The following is a 24,143-nucleotide window of genomic DNA, read 5'->3' as shown; positions in this document are numbered from 1 at the left end:
GTAGTCATTAAAGGATATTCATAAAATAAGGAAGGATTTCGCTAAAAATAAATAGATGTAAACAATACAAAAATTTGCAGGATTCTCCAATCTCATTTATTTATTTTTTTTTAAAAAAAATACTTAGATCCCGGGATGGGCCATTTAGTAAATTTCACGGTCCTACCTAAAAGTATAATATCGCGTAGTCTTTTGGCACATATTTAATAAGGTTATTTTCTTAAATATGGGTGTGCATTTATGTAACCCAAATCCCGATCTTGACGGAGTCAAAATGCGTCAACAAATCACGTGTACACTGGTTGTGACGTGGTTCGAGATGCATTTTCACGACGTTGTAATTCTTGTATAAAATAATAATAAGAATAATGATAAAAGCGGTTAAAAGTTAAATTTTGCACATAGGTTCAACATGTATTAAATCAGATAATCAAGCCAAATATGACAGTTGAGCGACCGTGCTAGAACCACGGAACTCGGGAATGCCTAACACCTTCTCCCGGGTTAACAGAATTCCTTATCCGGATTTCTGGTACGCAGACTGTAATATGGAGTCATTCTTTTCCTCGATTCGGGATTAAAATTGGTGACTTGGGACACCCTAAATCTCCCAAGTGGCGACTCTGAAATAAATAAATAAATCCCGTTTTGATTGTCCTTTAATTGAAAAAACTCCTACGCCCCTCGCGGGGGCGGAAAAAGGAGGTGTGACAGCTCTGGCGACTCCGCTGGGGATAACGTAAACCCAGAACCACTGGTTCAGGGTTAAGAATTCGAGCTTAGAATAATTGTTATTATTTGGCTTTATTTATTATCTGATTATTACATGTTTTGAGCCTAATGTGCTAAATGCTGCTTTTACCGCTTTGATATTATTTGAACTGTATATAAACTGTGCCGAAACCTTTCTCTTCTTACCTCCGGGGATGTGCTTACTGGTTGAGACTCCCTATTCTGTTAGTGTCATACCCTGAATAAAAGAGGCTCGGAAAGTTTCTAAGCCGGCTGGCCTTTTGGTTCCCGGAAAGGAGCTCCTTCCTCAGCTCGAGTTGTCCGCTCGGGTACACTGTCTAGAACACCGACCCAGGTTTTGAACATAGAATAACGTGACTTCATGCCGGATCCCTAGTAGGAACGCTTATTTGCATCACGTTGCATTTGACTTAGGGGACTCAACACAGGGGTTGGGTCCGTCTAGGACTAGCAACCTGAAATGAAAAGACCATTCTGATGCATCCTACTTGCTCTGTACATATATTTGTTTCGAACTTGCATGTTGACCGGTTTCTGAATCTCGGGAATGTTGGAAGATAAATTGTGGAAAAAAAGGAAGAAGAGAAAAATAGCAGTGTAGGGAGATAACTACTTTTTAGAAAAATAAAACCAAAAGTCCAAAAAGTATCAAAACCCTGCCAAAATTTTGAAAAATAAAAATAAAAATGTTTTATTTTTTTAGTTTAATTTATTTGAAAAAAAAAGGAGTCTTGTTTACAAGTTTAGTTTATGTCTGCGCCGGTTTGATTCTCACAGGACGTGAGATACGTAGGCAACCCTCTTCGGGTCCAACCTCCCATTTTGTAAAAAATCGAAAAAATATATGTCAAAATTTTAATTTTCTGTCACAGAGTCGGGTGATGCCGTTTTTTATCAAAAGCCGAATTCTCCCAAAAGGAACGCCGGAAGGCTGACTTTGTATAAATGGCCACTTTTGTCATTTTTTTTTACTCGCACAACCTTAAAATCTTTGTCCCTGAAGTGCTGAAAGGTCGTGTTCGGAAGATCTATTTTTTTAGGAAAATAATCAAATCATTTTGAGTCAAATAAATTTTCTTTTGTTTAATCATATTAATAAATGTGCAGAATGAGCACGATTCAGAATGAACCTTTTTCAATCATGAATAAAATTCCCCTCCAGTTGCGGCTATGGTGGAGTGATTTAGGGAAAGAAGGGCATGACGAAATCAAGAAACATTTGAAAGGTCTCACGAGTTTGTTGGACATCAGGCCTCGAGGAGATATTATAAGAGCCCTAGTCCCTTACTGGGACCCTGCGCACAATGTCTTCCATTTCTCGGACTTTGAACTCACCCCAACTTTAGAGGAAATAGCAGGGTATATCGGCAGTACTGAGGTTCCGTTGAGGCACAAATACCTGGTTGCTCCAAGAGCCGTAGCAGTGCACCGGTTTCTGGATTCGTTAAAGATAGTCAGAACAATCCATAACCCTGATTTGGCAAAAGGTTTTTGCACTCTGAGCTTCATATACCAAAGATATGGCCACATAGGAGGATTCGACAAGCCAGAAAACAAGTTGTGCAGCAAAAGTAACCGTCGAAAGTGGGACGAACATAGACGGGTTGCTTTCATGATAACCTTCTTAGGGCTTTTAATTTTACCGAGAAAAGACGGGAATATTGACATAAAGATAGCTGGGGTCGTCACTACTTTGCTCACTCAAAAAGATAGCACGCTGGCACCGATGATTGTATCTGATATGTTCCGAGCTCTCACGGCCTGCCAAGCCGGAGGAAACTTTTTTGAAGGTTGTAACTTGTTGTTGCAAATGTGGATGACCGAACACCTATGTCACCGAGCCCAGTTCCTAAGCCATGGGTCTTCTGAAAAGACATGCATAGAGGAGTTCTACACCAGAATTAATGAGGCCCGCCTACCTGAAGGAGTCTCGGCATGGACTTCATATTTCCGGACCCTCAACGCCAGTCAAATACAGTGGACACTGGGATGGTTACCGATCGACGAAGTCATATACATGCCAGCAGCTAGACCCCATTTTCTCTTGATGGGACTTAAGAGCATTCAACCTTATGCGCCGTATCGGGTTTTGAGGCAACTTGGGAGGTGTCAGATAGTGCCCAAAGATGAGGATTTAAGCACTCAGGTAATTGAGATCAGTTCTGATGGTCAGTTTCCTGAAGCGAGGGTCCGCCAGATTTGGAGCCAATGTCAATACTTAGAGGCAAATACTTGTGTGTTGAATCAAGCAAGAAGGGAAGTTTCACCTGGATATCAGGCTTGGTACAAAGGGGAAATGTCGTCTGGAAGGCCGGCTAAAACATCTCACCTTCAAGAGTTTGCCAAGGCTTCACAAGAACATTGGGATCGGTTGGCCAAAGAGCGGGAATATCTTGCCGAAATAGGCAAGCTGAAACAACAGATTAAGGATATAAAATTTAAGAACAAAGTGCAGGTTGCTGCCGACAAGGGAAAAAAGAACAGATTAACCAGAGAAAGCGAGAACCTCAAAGCTCAGATCCGGAGGATGAAAATGGATGCCAACAACCAACTGAGAAGCCGGACTGATACGAGGTTGATAGCAGAGTTGAGGAGTCAGGTCAGCAAAAGCCGAGAAGACTTGGAGAGATCTGAGGCTTGTATAGCAAGAATGCGGATCAGGTGGGCAAAAGTTATAGCAGCACGGAGAGAGCACCTATGGCAAGTGAAAAGGGACTACGAAATTAGTGTTACAACATTGAGAGAAATAAACTCCATTCTCAATAATCGGGTCCTTAAACAAGCCCGGGATGCTAGAACAGATAGGGAACGCTTCTATGAGACAATAGCCCGAATGGAAGAACAAATGGAGAGGTTCCAAGATCAGCTCATTGACAATACTCGAATATTGGGACTAAAGAATCAACGGATAGAACAGCTGTGCATAGAAAGGGATAATATCTGAGGTAGGATTGATGAGATTGGGCACTACATCTACATGAGATGCCTAGCATGTGAGCAAATACCTCGTGATACCCTTCTTGCCTCCATCATGGGCTACGTCCACCGGATCATGAATGAGTTGAAGAACTTGAAAAGGGGCCTTACACCAAAGCCCGCGGAAAGGCCGAACGATGCCTCGTGGGCACCTAAATTGAAATCTTTAATGTATCCCTAGTTCAAGTCTGCACTTGTTTGTTTTTCAGAGTTTGTTGTCTACCCCTATGTTCTCTTCAAACATTGTTAATAGTGTGGAGTCTGTATTTCATTTGTTTTCTTTCAAATAATAGTTTGTAATAGCATATTTGGGTAACAAAATGTAAAATTGGGTCTTTATTTTATGGATGCACGAACTACGCTTGGTCTGATTCGTGCGGGGTCACGATACGTAGGCAATCTCTATAGGATTCGACCGTAATTATGAAAATATATATATATATATATAAATATATATATATGTATATCTGTCAGAACAAAATAAACCGGGATTATGCATGCGGTCAGAGCAAAAGCATGTTAGAAATGATTAACTGCCTAAGAGCATTGCATCTCCCAACGTGCAATTACAATATTTGTTAAGACTCTAACACTAACAAGTTTGTTGTTTTACCAATCATACCAGTTAGTTTGTTAGAGCGTACTGGCACCATACCATTATCAAACAAGATCGAAAGGTCCTATACCAGAAAGCATGACTGGGTCAGACAACAGCGTTGAGTCGGAAAAGACAGCCAATCAGATGCTGAAGGAAGCCCTGGAGAAAATGGAAAAAATGAGGCTGGAAATGAATGAAATGCAGATAGCCTTAGCTAGAGCCCAGAAGGGGCAGGAACTACCCGTTACTCCTACCCTCCAACCAGTACACACGCCGGAATACCCCTCTCCCGGTCCTTCAACAAGTTTCCCAAGCCATCACTATTATCAAGGAAGAGAGGCTTATGATTCCCAAGCTCCACCACCCACTCAAAACCCTCCTCCACCAAATGTTCCCGTCTTTGTGGCACCTCCCCCAGCCCCATTGCACAGATCATCCAGTGAGCCACTGTTTCAGGCTCACGACACACAATATTACCCCCCTGAACTCACATTCAAAGCACCCGAGCCACATACCTATAATCCCCACTTTGAGGTCCCGACGGAGATTGAAAAGCCGGCTAAGAGCCCATAGCAGGACGAGGTGATGCGGAAATTTAAAAGCCTGGAGCAGTCCTTCAGGAACATACACGGGTTAGGCAACCAGGTCAGTGTGGCTTACAAGGATCTATGCCTTTTCCCTGACTTTCAATTACCAGAAGGGTTCAAGATGCCCAAGTTCGATTTATACGAAGGGCATGGCGATCCTATGGCACATCTACGGGGTTTTGTAGCAAAATGAGGGGAGCAGAGGGCAAAGATGAGCTATTGATAGCTTACTTTGGCCAGAGTCTGAGCGGGTCCGCATTAGAGTGGTATACAAGACAAGATCCGAGCAGGTGGTACACCTGGGATGACTTGGCACAGGCTTTCGCAGGACATTTCTGATACAACCTTGAGATAGTCCCAGACCGTCTCACATTACTAAAGCTTGAGAAGAAACCCGGAGAGAGCTTCCGGGAATTTTGGTTCCGATAGAGAGAACAGGCAGCCAGAGTTGATCCCCCAATGAGAGAGGGAGAAATGGTGGATTACTTTCTACAAACTCTCGAGCCAACTTACTTTGGTCACTTGGTGACGTCAGTTGGCAAATCATTCAATGAAGTGGTGAAAATGGGAGGTATGATAGAAGAGGGACTTAAGTCCAATAAGATCCTGAGTTACTCGGCAATTAAGGCAACAACTCAGGCCATTCAGAGCGGCACGGGAGGTGAGCTAGGAAAGAAAAGGAGAGAGGAGGTCACGACAATAGAGGCCGACAATTGGTCCAGATCTAGAGGTCCTTCCCCTCATTACCAACCCAGACCCCATCGTCTAAACTACCCACACATTCCAAATTACCCTCCACAACCCTACTACCCACCACAAGAACAATATTTCACCGTTCATCAAGCCCAGACATACACCCAACCTCCAGTTCGCCCACAATGGCGTGTGCCGTCTCCCCACAATACATACCCACCTCCACATAACACCTACCCACCACCACAAAACACCTATCCACCGCCAAGAGCCTACAGGAACCCTCCAGGTATGGGTTTCAGGGGAAATCCGGCCTCCAGAAATGAAAGATTGCAGAGGCAAAGAACTTTTACTGAGTTGGGGGAAACTTATATTGCCTTGTTCCAAAAATTGAGGCATTTGGGTTTATTAAATCCTGTTGAGCCTAGATTGCCAAATCCCTTACCCCAAAATATGGATCACTCGGTAAGATGTGAATATTGTTCGGGAGCTCCCGGACATGATACCGAGAAATGTTGGAGGCTGAAACATGCGATACAAGATCTTATTGATACCAACAAGATCGAGGTACAGGCCCCGGAGGCACCCAACATTAACCAGAACCCATTGCTAAAGCACCCCGAAGCCCATATGATCGAGCTTGTGCACGAAAGAGAGGAGCCGAAGAAACCCTCACAGACAGTGATGATGATCCGTGCCACTTCGAAAGAAAAATCGATTGATGAGGAAGCAGGGGTACAGTTGAAGGGGGAAGATGTCAAGCCAGTGGTGATATTGGGGAAGAATCCATCTGCCGCTACAAGGAAACCAGAACCAGCCAAGTTGGTAATAATGGGAGCATCATCTGCACCCGTGGTTGTTGTGAAAGGGGTCTGCAGGGAACCGGTCATCATAAAGCCAGTAGTCCAAACACCAGTGATTGATAGCAAGGTCGTGCCTTGGAAGTACGAGAAGGCAGTGGTGATGTACAAGGGACAACAAGTGGAGGAGAATAGTTGTGAGGCGCAGGGACTGACTCGATCAGGACGGTGTTTTGCTCCGGCGGAGTTGAGAAGACCCAATCCAGCTGCAACAAAGAAACCTGTGTCAGAAGAAGAAGCTGAGGATTTCTTAAAGAAGATGAAAGTGCAGGATTACTCCGTGGTCGAACAGTTGAAGAAAACACCGGCCCAGATCTCACTGCTATCATTACTAATCCATTCAGATGAACATCGTCGGGCCCTGATGAAGATACTAAATGAAGCTCATGTGCCCAACGAGATTTCTATAAATCACCTGGAAACGATTGCCAACAAAATTTTCGAGGTGAACATGGTAACATTTTTAGATGATGATCTGCCAGTGGATGGCACGGAGCATAATAAAGCTCTCTACCTAACTGTCAAATGTGAAGATTCGGCAGTTACTCGGGCATTGGTGGATAATGGCTCAAGCGCCAATATTTGTCCATTATCCACCCTGAACCAGTTGAAGATCGACCATGGAAGAATCCATAAGAATAGCATTTGCATCCGAGGATTTGACGGAAATGGAACAGCCACCATGGGGGATATTGTACTTGAGTTGACCATCGGTCCAGTCCAGTTTACCATGGAATTCCAGGTATTAGATGCCGCGGTATCTTATAACCTTCTGTTGGGACGACCGTGGATCCATGCAGCCAAAGCCGTGCCATCCACCTTGCATCAGATGGTCAAGTTCGAGTGGGATAGACAAGAGGTCGTGTTGCACGGCGAGGACACTGCGTGCACCATAGGAGGCGCCATTGTACCCTTCATAGAGACCAATGATGACAAAGGTCCCTGGGTCTACCAGATTTTTGATGCAGTGTCGGCAAACAAGATCCCTGAGGGTGAAATCATTCAGCACCCTAGGGTAGCTTCCGCAACGGTCATGATGGTTTCAGAAATGCTGGGTAATGGGTTTGTACCAGGAAAAGGCTTGGGAGCTGAGCTTCAGGGAATTGTTCAACCTGTTTCCTTGCCCAAGAATTTGGAGACCTTTGGGTTGGGGTTCAAACCAACTGCGGCAGATGTAAAGCGAGTGCGGAAAATGAAGAAGAAAGTTTGGTTTCTTCCCAAACCTGTGCCACGTCTCTCAAGATCTTTTGTTAGAGCAAGCACCAAGGGGTCACCGATCCCGAAAATTCTCGGGCCTTTGATTAGGATTGACGGGGATCTGAATCAGAGCTTCAAAAGATTGTTCATTGATGTCAATATGGTAGAAGTCAAAGAGGGTTCCAGCGGAACAGACATACAGTTTATGGGGCCTGAGGCCAAAACCAACAATTGGACGGTTACTCCTCTTCCTACTCGGGGAGAGTCCTGGTAGTAGGCTTAGCTTTCTTGTTTTAGGATTATTCAGGGTGTAATCCAAATCTCATTTTGTCTTGTAAAAGTGTGAACCCTGTTATCCCGCATTTTTAATAAAATTCTTTTCTTGTCTCATTTTAATTTTGTTTTATTCTTTTCTCTTTCTGAACAGTTCTCTTTTTACTGGTTCTAATGACATGGAATGCACGACGGATCTTCGACCTAGTCTAATAAATCAATCTGACTCTGATTTAATGATACAAGAGATCGATTGTGACGATGAGTCTGAATATGATGAGGATAAAGCCTTCGAAGAAATAAACCGAGAACTATGCCAATTTGAAGAGAAACCCAAGCCTAATCTGAATGACACCGAGGCTGTAAATCTAGGGGATGCGGATAATGTCCGAGAAACCAAAATCAGCATCCACATTGAGCCTGGCATCAGGGAAGAATTAATCAAAGCACTCATTGAGTTTAAAGATGTTTTTGCATGGTCGTATGATGACATGCCGGGTTTAAGCACCAAGCTAGTGGTTCACAAATTGCCCACTGACCCGGCATGCCTTCCCGTCAAGCAGAAACTGAGGAAGTTCAAGACAGATATGAGTGTGAAGATTAAAGAAGAAGTAACCAAGCAGCTGCAAGCAAAGGTTATTCGGGTCACTCGATATCCTGATTGGTTGGCTAATGTGGTGCCAGTACCAAAGAAAGATGGGAAGATCAGGGTATGCGTCGACTACCGCAATCTGAACAGGGCAAGCCCAAAAGATAACTTTCCATTGCCCAATATCCATATCTTGATCGACAATTGCGCCGGACGAGAAATCGGCTCCTTTGTGGATTGCTACGCCGGGTATCATCAGATTCTGATGGATGAAGAAGATGCAGAGAAAACAGCTTTCATTACGCCATGGGGGACTTATTGCTATCGGGTAATGCCATTCGGTTTGAAGAACGCTGGGGCAACGTACATGAGAGCAATGACTACTGTGTTCCATGATATAATACACAAAGAGATCGAAGTGTACGTAGATGATGTGATCATCAAATCCAAGCGTCAGGAAAACCACGTAGCAGACCTTAGGAAGTTTTTCCAAAGACTTCGAAGGTACGACATTAAGCTCAACCCAGCCAAATGTGCATTTGGTGTTCCATCTGGAAAGCTGTTAGGATTTATCGTCAGTCGGCGAGGCATTGAGTTGGATCCGTCAAAGATCAAATCCATCCAGGAATTGCCGCCACCGAGGAACAAAACAGAAGTAATGAGTCTGTTGGGAAGGTTGAACTATATCAGCAGATTCATCGCTCAGCTCACAACAACTTGTGAACCCATCTTTCGATTGCTGAGGAAAGATGCCGCGATAGAATGGACGGCAGAATGTCAGGAGGCATTTGACCAGATCAAAGGTTATTTATCCAATCCACCTGTATTGGTTCCACCTGAGTCGGGGAGGCCATTAATCCTTTATCTAACGGTCCTGGATCATTCGTTTGGTTGCGTGTTGGGTCAACACGACATCACAGGAAGAAAAGAGCAAGCCATCTATTATCTCAGCAAGAAGTTTACAGTCTATGAGAATAAGTACACTCAACTTGAGAAGACATGTTGTGCTCTAACTTGGGTAGCACAGAAGTTTAAGCATTATCTGTCGTCACATACTACTTACCTTATTTCACGCCTGGATCCATTAAAGTATATTTTCCAGAAGCCTATGCCCACAGGAAGATTGGCAAAATGGCAGATATTACTCACAGAGTTCGACATTGTCTATGTGACGAGGACGGCCATGAAAGCCCAAGCATTGGCCGATCACTTGGCTGAGAATCCTATTGATGAAGAATACGAGCCTTTGAGGACGTATTTTCCAGATGAAGAAGTGATACATATAGAGGAGTTAGAACTGAATGAGGAACCAGGGTGGAAGCTTTTCTTTGACGGGGCTGCTAATGCAAAAGGAGTTGGAGTAGGAGCAGTACTTATTTCAGAAACAGGACATCACTATCCTGTTACAGCTCAGCTACGTTTCTATTGTACCAACAACATGGCTGAATATGAGGCATGCATTTTGGGCCTACGATTGGCTGCAGACATGGATGTTCAGGACGTCTTGGTCTTGGGAGACTCGGACCTCCTAGTACATCAGATCCAGGGTGAATGGGAAACACGGGATTTGAAGCTTATACCATATCGACAATGTTTGCACGATCTGAGCAAGCGATTTCGATCAGTGGAGTTCAGACACATCCCGAGAGTTCACAATGAGGTTGCCGATGCTTTGGCCACTTTAGCATCGATGTTGCACCATCCAGACAAAATCCATGTTGACCCATTGTATATTCAGGTTCGTGATCAGCATGCCTACTGCAACATAATAGAAGAAGAAATGGATGGCGAGCCATGGTTTTATGATATCAAGGAATACCTCAGGATGGGGATATACCCGGAGCAGGCAACCGGAGATCAAAAGAGAGCCATTCGACGACTGGCAAATGGATTTTTCCTCAGTGGAGGAATGTTGTACAAAAGAACCCCAGATCTGGGATTGCTGAGATGTATTGATGCAAGGTCAAGCCACGATAGTGATGACAGAGGTACATGCTGGAGTCTGTGGGGCCCATATGAGCGGATATGTGTTGGCAAAGAAGATTCTGCGAGCGGGATATTATTGGCTCACTATGGAGCATGATTGTATCAGTTTCGTACGAAAATGCCATCAGTGTCAGATACACGGAGATCTTGATTCATTCTCCACCAACGGAATTGCACACAATGTCAGCACCATGGCCATTTGTGGCATGGGGCATGGATGTCATTGGGCCTATCGAGCCGGCAGCTTCGAACGGTCACAGGTTCATTCTGGTAACCATCGATTATTTCACTAAGTGGGTTGAAGCCAAAACTTTCAAGTCAGTAACCAAGAAGGCAGTGGTGGATTTTGTCCATTCCCATATCATCTGTAGATTTGGGATCCCAAAAATAATAATCACGGACAATGGTGCTAATCTTAACAGCAACTTGATGAGAGAAGTATGTGAACAGTTTAAGATTACACACCGTAATTCCACCCCGTATCGGCCCAAGGCGAATGGAGCAGTTGAGGCAGCCAACAAAAATATAAAGAAGATATTGAGGAAAATGATTGAAGGATCCAGACAATGGCATGAAAAGCTACCATTTGCGTTGTTAGGATACCGCACTACTGTTCGTACTTCAATAGGTGCGACTCCTTATTTGTTGGTATACGGAACCGAAGCAGTAATACCAGCAGAAGTTGAAATTCCTTCCCTTCGAATTATCGCTGAGGCCGGGATTGACGATGATGAATGGGTCAAAACCCGACTAGAGCAGCTGAGTTTAATGGATGAAAAAAGATTGGCAGCAGTATGTCATGGCCAGTTGTATCAAAAGAGAATGGCAAGAGCATACAATAAGAAGGTGCGCCCCAGAAAATTTGAAGTAGGGCAACAAGTATTGAAACGGATCCTCCCACATCAGATTGAGGCAAAAGGCAAGTTCGCCCCGAATTGGCAAGGGCCGTATATTGTGACCAGAGTATTATCCAATGGCGCTTTACGTCTGACGGATGTTGAAGGAAGATGCGTCGACATGGCTATCAATTCTGATGCAGTCAAAAGATATTATGTGTAATTTCTTTTGTTGTTTATTTGTTTGTTTGTACTTAGTGCTTATCGGATAATGAAATGACGGAGGCAATTCTTTCTTCTATCCAAACACTTTTAACCTTTGTTTTACCCCTTTGAGCCGTACTTATCTTTTTATACCCCTCTCTTGGAATCATTAATGAAAAAAATGAAAAAATATATGAAAAAAATTGAAGGTCGCAAGAAAACAAAGGAGTCAGTGAACTACGTTCGACCTGATTCCTCAAAGAGGATACGTAGGCGCCTCACGGCTCGGTCATAAGGTAACAAAAAAAAGGAGAAAAAAATCAAAAGAAAAAATCCCCAAGCAAGAAAACTGGGGCAGAAATTATGTTTCTAAATTTTGAAAAAAAAGAGTTTGATTCCAAGAGTTGTAATACTTTACCCTTCAAAGTTATTTTGAATTTTATATCCTTTTCTTCTAAAACCTATATTGATGTCCAAAAAAGACCTCCCGATCAGTATCCGAGAGGTGTTAAGACAGGCAAATGAAAACCAAGAATAAAAGGCCGGTCCCCGACTGAATGAGGATCATGAGTTGAAAGAATTAATAGCCAAAAGAATTCCCGGCAGAGAAAAATCTTATCGGCAACACTCCAATCCCAAGCTGAGAAAATAAGATGAGAGAGTCTTATCGGCGAAAACCTTCACAGGCGCCATAAGGCGACGTAAGCTGAGAAATACAAAATGAGAGAGTCTTATCGGTGAAAACCTTCACAGGCACCATAAGGCGACGGGAGTTGTGAGAAATGAGAGAGCCTTGTTAGTGAAAACCCCGCGAAGGGCACTATGAGGCGACAAGATAGATTGGCGGAAAGGATCCGCATTTTGCGAAGAATTGGGCACCTATTTATCCCCAGCAAGTGAAGACATCAGAAAGATTGATCGACACAAATAGACTGGGTTGATTAATCCGGAATGCACAACATGATCGTTGGAATCGGTTATATCACCCAGATAAGTTCATTTCTTTTTTTTCCCCATCAATTATTCAGAAAGATTTTCTCTTTTTCTATCTTTTAATTTTCTTTGTTTAAAAGAATTTTTCCAGAAATTTATGTTTTAAGGAAGGTCTTTCAGAGCTTACTACCAGTTGCCAAAATGGTACAACATAAAATGTGAAAAGGGCAGGCCAGAGACAAGGCAATAAGACAAAAGACGTTGGTTGCCAGGCCGAATAATATTGTCCTAAAATGGCAAGGAAAGTACGGGGAAGAACCGAAAAAAACATGTTGAGGAAATTGTGGGCCAAGTTCCAAGACGATTCCCAGTAGGACTTCGACCGAATATCGACCAAGTTCCGAGGTGGTCGGACAACACAGAATGGGAAGGGAAGAAAGGAAAATCCATCTTCAGCAAAATAACCCCCAGCAATTTTTGAGATACAAAATGGGGAAGGGATAAATGGAAAAACCATCCCCAGCAGAATGTTATCCCCAGCAAATAACATCATCCCCAACAAGTTTTGGGAACGCCGAACAGGAATAAGGGAAAGGGAACAATCATCCCCATCAGGAGTGACATGACCACTCGCCATATTTCAAGAAAAAAAAACTAAATAAATTTTCTTTGATTTGAACAGGAAAATAAAGTGTTGATGATGGCCTAAAGATACGCCATAAGAAAGATCGCCAGAATTGGGGCAGACAATTTTCTGCCACAAGTGAAAATTTTCTCGGAGAATCGAGGAAACAAATTCAAATTATTCTTTACCAATTAGGCGCTCACCAGTATAATGCGGGAATATATTTTTTGTCTTTTCATTTCATGTTCTAGGTCACCCACCACTATAATGCGGATATGCATTTCTGTTTTTATTTCATGTTCTAGGCCGCCCACCAGTATAATGCGGGTATGCATTTCTGTTTTTATTTCATGTTCTCGGTCGCCCACCAGTATAATGCGGGTATACATTTCAGTTTTTCATTTCTAGGTCGCCCACCAGTATAATGCGGGTATACATTTTTTGTCTTTTCATTTCATGTTCTAGGTCGCCCACCAGTATAATGCGGGTATGCATTTCTATTTTTATTTCATGTTCTAGGTCGCCCAGCAGTATAATGCGGGTATGCATTTCTGTTTTTATTTCATGTTCTCGGTCGCCCACCAGTATAATGCGGGTATACATTTCAGTTTTTCATTTCTAGGTCGCCCACCAGTATAATGCGGGTATACATTTTTTGTCTTGTCATTTCATGTTCTAGGTCGCCCACCAGTATAATGCGGGTATGCATTTATGTTTTCATTTCATGTTCTAGGTCGCCCACCAGTATAATGCGGGTATGCATTTCTGTTTTCATTTCATGTCCTAGGTCGCCCACCAGTATAATGCGGGTATACATTTATGTTTTTATTTCATGTTCTAGGTCGCCCACCAGTATAATGCGGGTATACATTTCTGTTTTTCATTCCATGTCCTAGGCGCCCACCAGTATAATGCGGGAATACATTTCTGTTTTTATTTCATGTCCTAGGTCGCCCACCAGTATAATGCGGGAATACATTTCTGTTTTTTCATTTTTGTTCTAGGTCGCCCACCAGTATAATGCAGGAATACATTTCTGTTTTTCATTTCGTGTGCTAGGTCGCCCACCAGTATAATGCGGGCATACATTTCAGTTTTTCATTTCTAGGACGCCCACCAGTATAATGCGGGTATACATTTTCATTTCATGTCCAGGCGCCCACCTGTATAACGAGAGGAATACTTTTCAGTCTTATACTGCAGATCTTGAAATCAGCAACCCACCGGAAGGTAGAAGGTTACAACAGGAATTCCCAGCAGGAAACAATAAAAAATCCTCAGCACCGGAAAACAGAAGGTTGCAACAAGAGGTCCCAGCACAAACTCAAGCGCATGAGTCAAAAGGAAGAAAAGACGCGTCTTGAAAGAAGTGGCATGTGAACATTGAATTATGCCCAACATAACAAAGCTTAATGAAGGAAGGCATGTCCCCAGCAGACAGAACGGAATAATGAAAACCGGTATTCAGAAAAGCAAAAGGCCAGTGTCATCCCCAAAGTCTCGGAAGAAAAACACTGGAAGAAACGCAAGCCGACAAGAAAGCAAGGCAACAGGAACAAGTTGCAAATAAATGAGATCTTATGATCTGTAGTCTAGCCTAGCTTCTTGTTTTCTTTTAAGCATGGTGTAATAAGGAGGTCAGCAAACAAGTAAAAGTAGAATACAACAACAGTAACATTGCAGTCCCATGGTAGTCCTAGCTACCAAAACTTCCCGAACTACATTGACCTGATTCCTGTTTAGCCCAGGATATGTAGGAAACCTCTGAAGCAAAGGTTCGGTAAAAACTTTCAAAAAATGCTTCACACGGAGTACTCGAACGGGCAAAAATCGCTCACTTTATCTTTGCACGAAAACCCTTCGTGTCTTCGGGCAAAGAGGGGCAGCTGTAAGCACGTGATTTTTGCCCAATATGAGAATTACTCCCAAAAAAATTCAAAATAAAATGATTTTCCTTGGTGTGCAATTTTGAGAATTTTTGTGACATTTTGGATAATTATTTGTATTTGTCTGTGCATGTTTATTTGTTAAATTAATAAAAATCCAAAAATATATCGCATTTTGCATGTAGGATTTAATTCTACAATTGTTAGTAATTAAGTTTGTTTTACAAAAATTAAAAATTACAAAAAATAGGTATCTTTTGCATTTTTAGCATTTAATGTCCAAATATGCAATTTTATGCTTAATTATTACTTAATTGTGCGTTAATTGTTATTGGGAGTTAATTTGTGCTTTTATAACTTATTTTAGTTCTTAATAATATTTTAAGAATTTTTAAAATTTAGTTTTAGAAAAATAAAAGAAGAAAAGAGAGCAAAAATACAAAAAAAAATCGGATTGGGCCACTTCTTCAAATTTCAACCCCAGGCCCAAACAATTGTCCAACCTTCCACACGACCCGGTCCATTTCAAACCGGGTCGACCCAATCCAAAGACCCAACACCCCTATTTCCATATCTTTCATTTCAAAAAGACAAAACCCTAAAAAAAAATTCACTGTTGAAAAATCCCACCTGCCCCTCTCTTACCTTCTTCTTCTTCAAAGCTTACAAGCTGCCCTCCCATGTCCGCCCGTCGACGCACCCAGCAGCTCCCAGCCTCCATCATCGTCGACGTCGAACCCCAGCCAGCGCGACCATAGTCGCGAGCTCCGATCACAGTTGCGAGAACCAGCGGCGACCAAACGGATGCCATCGCCCCTGCTGCGTCGTCCAGCTGCTCCAGCTTCTGCCTCGTCGACTCAGCATGGACATGGCTGCCTCGTCCAGATTCTGCCTCATCGACACAGGCAGCCACGGCTGCCATTACGTCGCCTCAACATCGAGCTTCTATTGTATCCACTACGTCGACACAACCATGAACGACCACTGTCGTCATTTGTTCAAGCTTTGGTCCGTCGAGTCTTTTGTACGTCAACTCGAGTTGGTCGTTCAACGAAAGGTTCCGTTTCTCCATTCTTAATGCCTGTTGTTAATTTGTAAATGCTTTACATAGAAATGACAGCCTTGTTGCACCCCCGATTTGTTTGGATTTATTGATAAATTCATGAAGGTGACAAATTCGTGTTTATTATGTTTGAAGTTTGTTAGTTCTTCATCAAGTAATTTAATCTCGAGTGTTTATTTTAGTGTGAATCGTTCATTTTTGTTATGATGTTTGTTTGATTTAAGTTGAAGTTAAATTGATTATTTGAAGTTTAGTGATTTGAATAAGTTTATTTGTTTTGTTTAAGCTTAATACAAGTTTAATTCGAATTTGAATAAAACTTGCTTGTTATTGTTGTTGAATTTTTTCATTTATGTCCATACTTTGTTTGATTGTTCTTGAATCCGAAATTAGTATAAGTTTGATTTTCTTGTTTATTGTTTATCATTTATGATTATTTCTTGAGTTTGTCTCATAATCTTGTTTAAGTTTAATATAGGAATTGTTGGTTGTAATGTTGTTAGATTTGATTTTAAGATCAAGTGATTATTGAATTTAGAAATCTGAATATACTTGTTTGTTGTAGTTGTTGTTGAATCTGAAAGTAGGTTTGTTTGTTGCTAAAAATATTGTTCAATCAAAATTTTAGTTGTTCTTTGTTGTTCATCATTTAGTTCGAATTTGTTGTTCGAATTTGTGTAGAAATTGGTCATATTGGCTATATTTTGGTTGAGTTTGATTAATTGATTGGTTATAGCTGATAGGGGTAGTTTGGTAAATTGCAGTACATTCAGGGGTAAAATGATAATTGTAATAAGGTCGGAGGGGTAGTTTGGGAATTGAACATTTTGAATAATTCTTTATGTTAAGCATGGGGGACAAAAGGTAATGGGGTGTAGGTGATGTAATTGTTTAATATAATGAGGGACAAGACATAATGTAGTGGAGGGGAATATGGTAATTGTTTATGATAAGCATGGGCGACAAGATGTAATGGGGTGGGTTGATATATTTGTTTAATTTAGTGGGATTAAAATGGGGATGAGTGAGAAGATAATGGGTTTGGTAGGAGAAAATGGTTGTTTTATTAATTAATTAAAGGGTTTTGGGATGTGATATATATATGAGGCTTGATCAGATTTTAGGGGGACAAAAGACAGATATAGAGAGAGAAAAAAGAGCTGAATATTTAAGAGAGAAAGAAAATTCCGAAAAATATTAAAACTTTCAAGAAAAAAAAAATACAAATAAAAAAGGAGCTGGAAATTAGAAGAGAGAGTAGTACATACCTGATAAATATTCTGATATACGGGTTTAGAAAAGAAGGGTTAAATATTAATTAGCCTTTCAAAATCTGAAAATTCCTTTGGTTTCTGTCCGTTGTTTGTTGTTGGTGTTTCTGGATTTTATTTTGATTTTCAAATCTGTCACTGGGATTTCTGTTTACTGGATTGTTGGTTATTATTGTTGTTGCTGTGTTACATACTATGTGGCTGACTTTCTTCTTCTTATATTGACAATATCAGGTACACAACTGTAATTTTGGCCTTTTGTAAGCTGAAAATGAAGAATGGAAGTTTAAATTTTTAATTTAGTTTTTTTTATTAATTGCATTTATGTTATTTCATGTATTATTATTCTGTAAATCGCCGTTGTTTTGCATAATTAGGCATATTGTAGCGATGTATTAAATAATGCTTTGCTTTAACCTGATTATTAGGTAGTATATATTTAAGCATGTTCATTACTGATTAAACTGTCAAATAATTAAAATAGAAGAAAATAACGTAAAAATGGCTTTATTAAATCAGTTTGGCAAAATTGATTAAGTTCCTTATTCATAAGGGTTTTAGTATCGCCAACGTTAAGTTAATCGGAATCATGTAGCTAAATTCAGTTAAAACATGAATTAATTTTGCGAATCAAATATTAGGACAGGATTTGAATTAAAACAAGGTTAGTTAAGGTTAAATTATTTAATTTTTAGAAATACGGTTTAGTAATCAAGACTATTTCTAATTTTCAGTATTTGTAAATAATTAATTTCAATAGCTCAAGTCATCTAACAATATGATTTTTAATCCGACTATGGGATAATTAGTTTTAAAAAAAAAAAAAAATTATTTGACAATTCCATGTTGTATTTATAATTATAATTTTTATTACTTTCCATTAATATTTGTTTTTCTCTTCTATTTAATATGTTATTTTTAAGTATGTAGAGATTGATTTTATATTTATAGATAAACTTAGTAATAATAAAAATGTAGTCATTAAAGGATATTCATAAAATAAAGAAGGATTTCGCTAAAAATAAATAGATGTAAACAATACAAAAATTTGCAGGATTCTCCAATCTCATTTATTTATTTATTTTAAAAAAAATACTTAGATCCCGGGATGGGCCGTTTAGTAAATTTCACGGTCCTACCTAAAAGTATAATAACGCGTAGTCTTTTGGCACATATTTAATAAGGTTATTTTCTTAAATATGGGTGTGCATTTATGTAACCCAAATCCCGATCTTGACGGAGTCAAAATGCGTCAACAAATCACGTGTACACTGGTTGTGACATGGTTCGAGATGCATTTTCACGACGTTGCAATTCTTGTATAAAATAATAATAAGAATAATGATAAAAGCGGTTAAAAGTTAAATTTTGCACATAGGTTCAACATGTATTAAATCAGATAATCAAGCCAAATATGACAGTTGAGCGACCGTGCTAGAACCACGGAACTCGGGAATGCCTAACACCTTCTCCCGGGTTAACAGAATTCCTTATCCGGATTTCTGGTACGCAGACTGTAATATGGAGTCATTCTTTTCCTCGATTCGGGATTAAAATTGGTGACTTGGGACACCCTAAATCTCCCAAGTGGCGACTCTGAAATAAATAAACAAATCCCGTTTTGATTGTCCTTTAATTGAAAAAAACTCGTACGCCCCTCGCGGGGGCGGAAAAAGGAGGTGTGACAAGTCTCATTACCTCAAATTAGAGCACAAAAAATACCACATGTTTATTATTTTACGAACTTATATTTACGAAGAGAAGACCCTACCTAGAACTGCAGCAAGACCCTAGTCACCTGAAAGCAAGTCATCATTGACAATTTTGCGAATAAGAAAATAAAAATATCAAGAAGGAAAGGCATACTTTATTACATAAATTACCTGTAGAAGAATGATATTTCATATATATGTGCGAGGCAACATAATCCTATATATAATATGTAGTATTATGTCCTAAAACTAATAGGATTACAAGGCTAATGTCTAGAATTTCGATTATGTCATTTTATTGTGAGTTATTATGCTTAATATTAAAAGGTTATTTTTGTAAACCAACATTTTATTCATGCTTTTATAATAATATAGATAAATAGATAGATATAGATTACAATGTATAATGTGTACTTTTTATTTGGTTTCGAGTATCTAAATTTTGATTTAAAAGGTAAAATTATTCGATTCAAATTTAGCATTAATTTTCAATTAGAGAAAAGTGAAATAAATTGAAACAACAAGAAGACATAAGTTCAAATTCCAATAGACTTATGGTTACTAGTCCTTCCTTGGTTAACTATGTGAATTTAAATTTAAAAAGAAAAAAAAAAGAAAAAAAAAAAGGAAGGTTGGTAGATCCCATTTGTAAGTACTTCATAGTGAAGCTAGGAATGAGATCCCATCCGGTTTGCTAAGTGTCTAATCTGATACTTGTTCAAACCTAGATAAAATTTAAATTGGAAAAGGATCAAATATCTTCTTGTACTATCAGAAAATATTTAAATATATTCCTTATTATACTTTGAGTCCATATATATCCCTGTTATTATACTATTAGTTTAAATATACTTTTTTCCGTTAAGTTTGTTCAAAGTTGGCTTGCCACTTTAGTGCCCCAAACCATTTAATTTTTCCACAATATGTAATCTCTCATTTTTATTTTTAAGGCAGAATAGCCTAAATGATATTTATACTTGTGTCACTTTGTCATCCCGGTCCTTTTACTTAATTTGTTTTTATCCAAACTCTTTTACTTTATCAAAATTTATATTTTAAACCCCCTCTAACTGTTGACCAATCATATATGACAGCATTATGACTGAGTTGGACAACAAGCATGTAATTCACGCGTGCAACGAGCGAAAACATCAAAAATTAGCCTAAGAAATGATTGAACTAAGGAGAAAAAAATAATAAAATGAAAAAATTGTAAAATTTAAAGAAAGTAAATTAAACCCCTTCCCGTTCTTCCCCAAAACCCATCTCCCATTTTTATTTCTTTCTTCCCCTTCCCGTTCCCCCCCCCCCCCCCTTCCGCTCTTCGCCAATCTCATTTTTCCTATTTCTTTTTCTCTTTCTTCCCCTTCCCGTTCCCCTCCCCACCCCACACCCCACCACACCTGCACCCCCCTTTCCTTTCCCGGTCTCCCTCCCAATTTTCACCCAAAAATTATTTTACCTTGAACCTATATATTCTCATCCAACAAAAATTATTATAATTTTTAGATAACACTTTTCTAAAGGGCAAAGGATGGGTTCGGTTTTAATGGAGAAGTGAATCTGCTTTTTTGAAGAAAAAAAAAATTGTTCAGTTAATGTACTATTTTCCAAGATTAAAATGTTGGGCAAGGCTCAAATCTATGAGTTATAAGTACTGTATTTAGAGAAAGGGAGAAGGGATAGAATGGTAGAAAAATATAACAAAGTAAATACCTAGAAATCGTAAAGTATAGAGTAGTCGTGGGTGGGATCTAATATCTGTAATGAATTTTGAAAGGGAAAATGTCGGGTCTGAGTACTTCATCTTCAGCGCCAAAAGAAATTGTTCAGATTATTTAGGAATGAAGTGTGCTTTTTGTCAATAATAAGAAATCAATGGAGAATGAAGAGTGAACTCCAAATTTTAATGGTGTTCTCCGGTGGCCGGAGGAATTTTTCGGCAATGGCAATGGTGGAGTTGTTGGCGGTAAGGAGAAGAGATGGTGGATAGGGAAAAAAATAAAGATAAATCAATAGTTTATTTTCCTATGTGGCACTAGTAATGACGTGACATCTTACGTGTAGGAGATTGAATTACACGCACTGACAACCTCTTGTCATAAACGTTTATTATATACGATTTGAACGAGTATAAGTGTTCAATTGGCAAAATGCTAAGTTTGGAGACCGAGATGACAAAACAGTATTAGTATAAGTGCCATTTAGGGTATTCTGTCTATTTTTAAAAAGTCTTTAGGTTAAATGAAGCAGAATTATATATGTAAATAATTATCAAACTTTTAACAAAAATTATATTTTGAACCCTTAACTTTAGAAGTACAGTGTATCCAGGCGAAAAATGAAAAAAATTAAACCTATCAAGTTTAATTGTTAGACCTGCCACATCTTTTGTAAACGATTTTTTATTATTTAATTATAAGTAAGAAAGTATATAATTTGAAACGTAGGGAATATCAAAAAGGGTTTACATTATAATATATTAAAGTTTGGACCAAGAAAAATAATATATTAAAGCGATTTAAATTATGGCTCTCCCCGTTCCTCCACTATTCTTCACGTGTTTACCTCACTACAAATTTTATTTTTAAAAGAAAGAAAGAGACATATAAAAAGGGAGGGAGAATTAAGAACTCGTTGATGTGACCCTTTCGCATGTTTTTTTTATGGTTGCGTATTTTTTAATTGGTTCAAAATACATTATCATCCTCCTAAACTTGTCACGAATTATTAGTTACAGTTTTAAACTATTTGTGATCTTAATTACCCCTCTCAACTACGCCTTTTGAGAGTCATTACCCCATGGACACTGATGTGGCAAATTGTGTGGGAGCACTCACCTGCCACGTGGATTTTTCTGTATATGTGGCATTTTTCTGAAAAATAAAATATATTTTTACATTTTTAAGTATGTTACTTTTTTATATTATTTTTTTCGATTACAATTTATAATAAAAATATTACTTTTTTATATAAATTTTTTTTAATACAATTTATAACAAAACTTGGATAGAACTACATTATTTAGGCAAAAAAAATTTATTTGGCTAAAAATAATAAAGTTTTAGTTAGTCTTGTTTTTGAATTTGACTTGAAAATAAAGATTTATACAATTGAAATAAGTAGTCAAGGAATCTAAACAATTATAAAGATACATAATTTGAAATTAATTATTTTGGCTATAGTTTTTATATAGCTCTAAATTATGGTGCTCTAAAAATATATTTTTTACATATTTTACCTGAAAAGGTAAAAATACACATTTGAAATAAATAGTCATTACATCAAAAGAAGAACTAAAAAGAGTGAACAATTGCAAGAAATGTCCCTCCGCCCCAAACATATTTAGAGCGCCTTTTTTACAAAGATGTCCCTCACTTCTGAAATTAGAACGCCTCTTTTACAGAGAAAATGATCCTCTATAGCTCCTCAAAATTTTAATAGCCCATATTTTTTTCATTGACACGAAATGTCCCTTCGTCCCAAACATATTACATCTAATAGTCCGAAATATCTATTTTGTATATTTTTTTTATATATTGACAGTCTATTTTATATATTTTTTGTATAGTGACAGTCTATTTGTATATTATTTGTATAGTAACAATCTATTTTGTATATATTTCGTATAGTGCCAGTCTATTTAGTATATTTTTTGTATAGTGACAGTCTATTTAGTATATTTTTTGTATAGTGACAGTTTATTTAGTATATTTTTATATAGTGACAGTCTATTTTGTATATAATAACAACAACAACAACAACCCAGTGTGATCCCACAAGTGAGGTCTAAATATTTATATTTTGTATTAAATTAGTATAACTGAAGGCTAAATATGCTCAATCAAATATCACAAAGAGTAAAATTAGAATTTATCAGTAATTAAGGGATTAATAGTGCAAATTTCCCAAATATTTTATTAGTTAACTGAATAATTTTGATTTTTTAACCAAATAATAAACATTAATTTCGAAAAGTATATATTCCCTCTATTTGAAGCATTCTTGAAGAAGAAAGAAAATTTGTGGGAACACCCACTATTTATGTAAGAAAAAGAAAACAGTGGGCAGAGATTCAATTATAGAAGAACAAAAAAGTGATATGACAATTTCGGTAACTAAATATTTTTTCATAAAGTCTATTCCGCTGTCAAAACTTTAACATTATCAACGGTCAATAAATGTACATATAAGACTTTTGCAATGCACGTATTGGGAATTTTCACAATGTAAAACTAAAATCACTTTCAACCCGGAGGGACATGGCAATTGTTTTTTGGTTTGATAAAAGGGGAAAACTTTGAGTTACGGGTGCAAGAATGAGTGTGCAAACTGATCGTTATAGTACGGTTAAAAAAGATATTTGCTATTGATCACGTCCAACTATGCTTTATAAAAAGGACAGTGCGGTTGTTGCAAATATAATCCGGTTTACAAGTTCGGAGTCGAATCCCACAGAGAACTAAGGCTTAGCTACAGCTGTTCACTATCACCAAGAAAACAAACTTGAACAGTTCCTAACTTATAGATATTTAGATTCTTGTGTTTAACTAATTGATTAACAAATTAAAATAATAAATTAACAACTAAAGATACTAAGAGTTAGAGACAAGATTAAGGAGGTCTAGAGTTATGATTTCCCCATTTGTCGGAATCCTTCCCGCTATGTCTTCTATAATTTCGCCTAAGTATTCTCTACCGATCATGAGCACTCTTATTACCGTAAATCTCTCCCGAGTAATCACAACAATTTACTAGACGTACTCTCCCGAGCTACGATAGCTGACTTTTGATACAACTCACTTCAGATCGCACCCAAGGCTTCGTTATCCCTAATCCCGCCTTTAAACCCTCGGTTATTGATCCCTCATATACTCTGGGAGTGGTGTTGTTCAACAATTACCTAAATATGCACTCTCTCCCGAGTTATGCACACTAAATAGGCACAGCTAATTGAGAGCTCTTCAATTAACTACAATAAGAACGTAGTTGAACAAATAGAGATTATACTACGGCTCAATTATATAAAAACATAACAAGAATTTATCCTACAAAAGGTTCTATCAAAACTCTAGATAACAATTTAGCTATTCATAATAGT

The 24,143-nt window shown here is 38.7% G+C and overlaps 1 protein-coding gene across 1 annotated transcript; it reads left to right on the top strand.

Moving 5' to 3' along the window:
- The first annotated feature begins 2,800 nt into the window (after positions 1-2,800).
- Positions 2,801-3,697, top strand: LOC138868754 (uncharacterized). The gene has a single exon (XM_070146324.1). It carries the CDS (start codon positions 2,801-2,803, stop codon positions 3,695-3,697), a length of 897 nt encoding a protein of 298 aa, XP_070002425.1.
- The last annotated feature ends 20,446 nt before the right edge of the window (positions 3,698-24,143 follow it).

The sequence above is a fragment of the Nicotiana sylvestris genome, chromosome 5 (assembly GCF_000393655.2).
Source record: "Nicotiana sylvestris chromosome 5, ASM39365v2, whole genome shotgun sequence".
Classification (NCBI taxonomy): Eukaryota; Viridiplantae; Streptophyta; class Magnoliopsida; order Solanales; family Solanaceae; genus Nicotiana; species Nicotiana sylvestris.
This window is presented reverse-complemented; position numbering and strand designations above follow the sequence as displayed.

Bases quoted from the DNA above. Each gene is read 5' to 3' on its own strand.
- LOC138868754 (XM_070146324.1), top strand. From the start codon at position 2,801: ATGGGACTTAAGAGCATTCAACCTTATGCGCCGTATCGGGTTTTGAGG.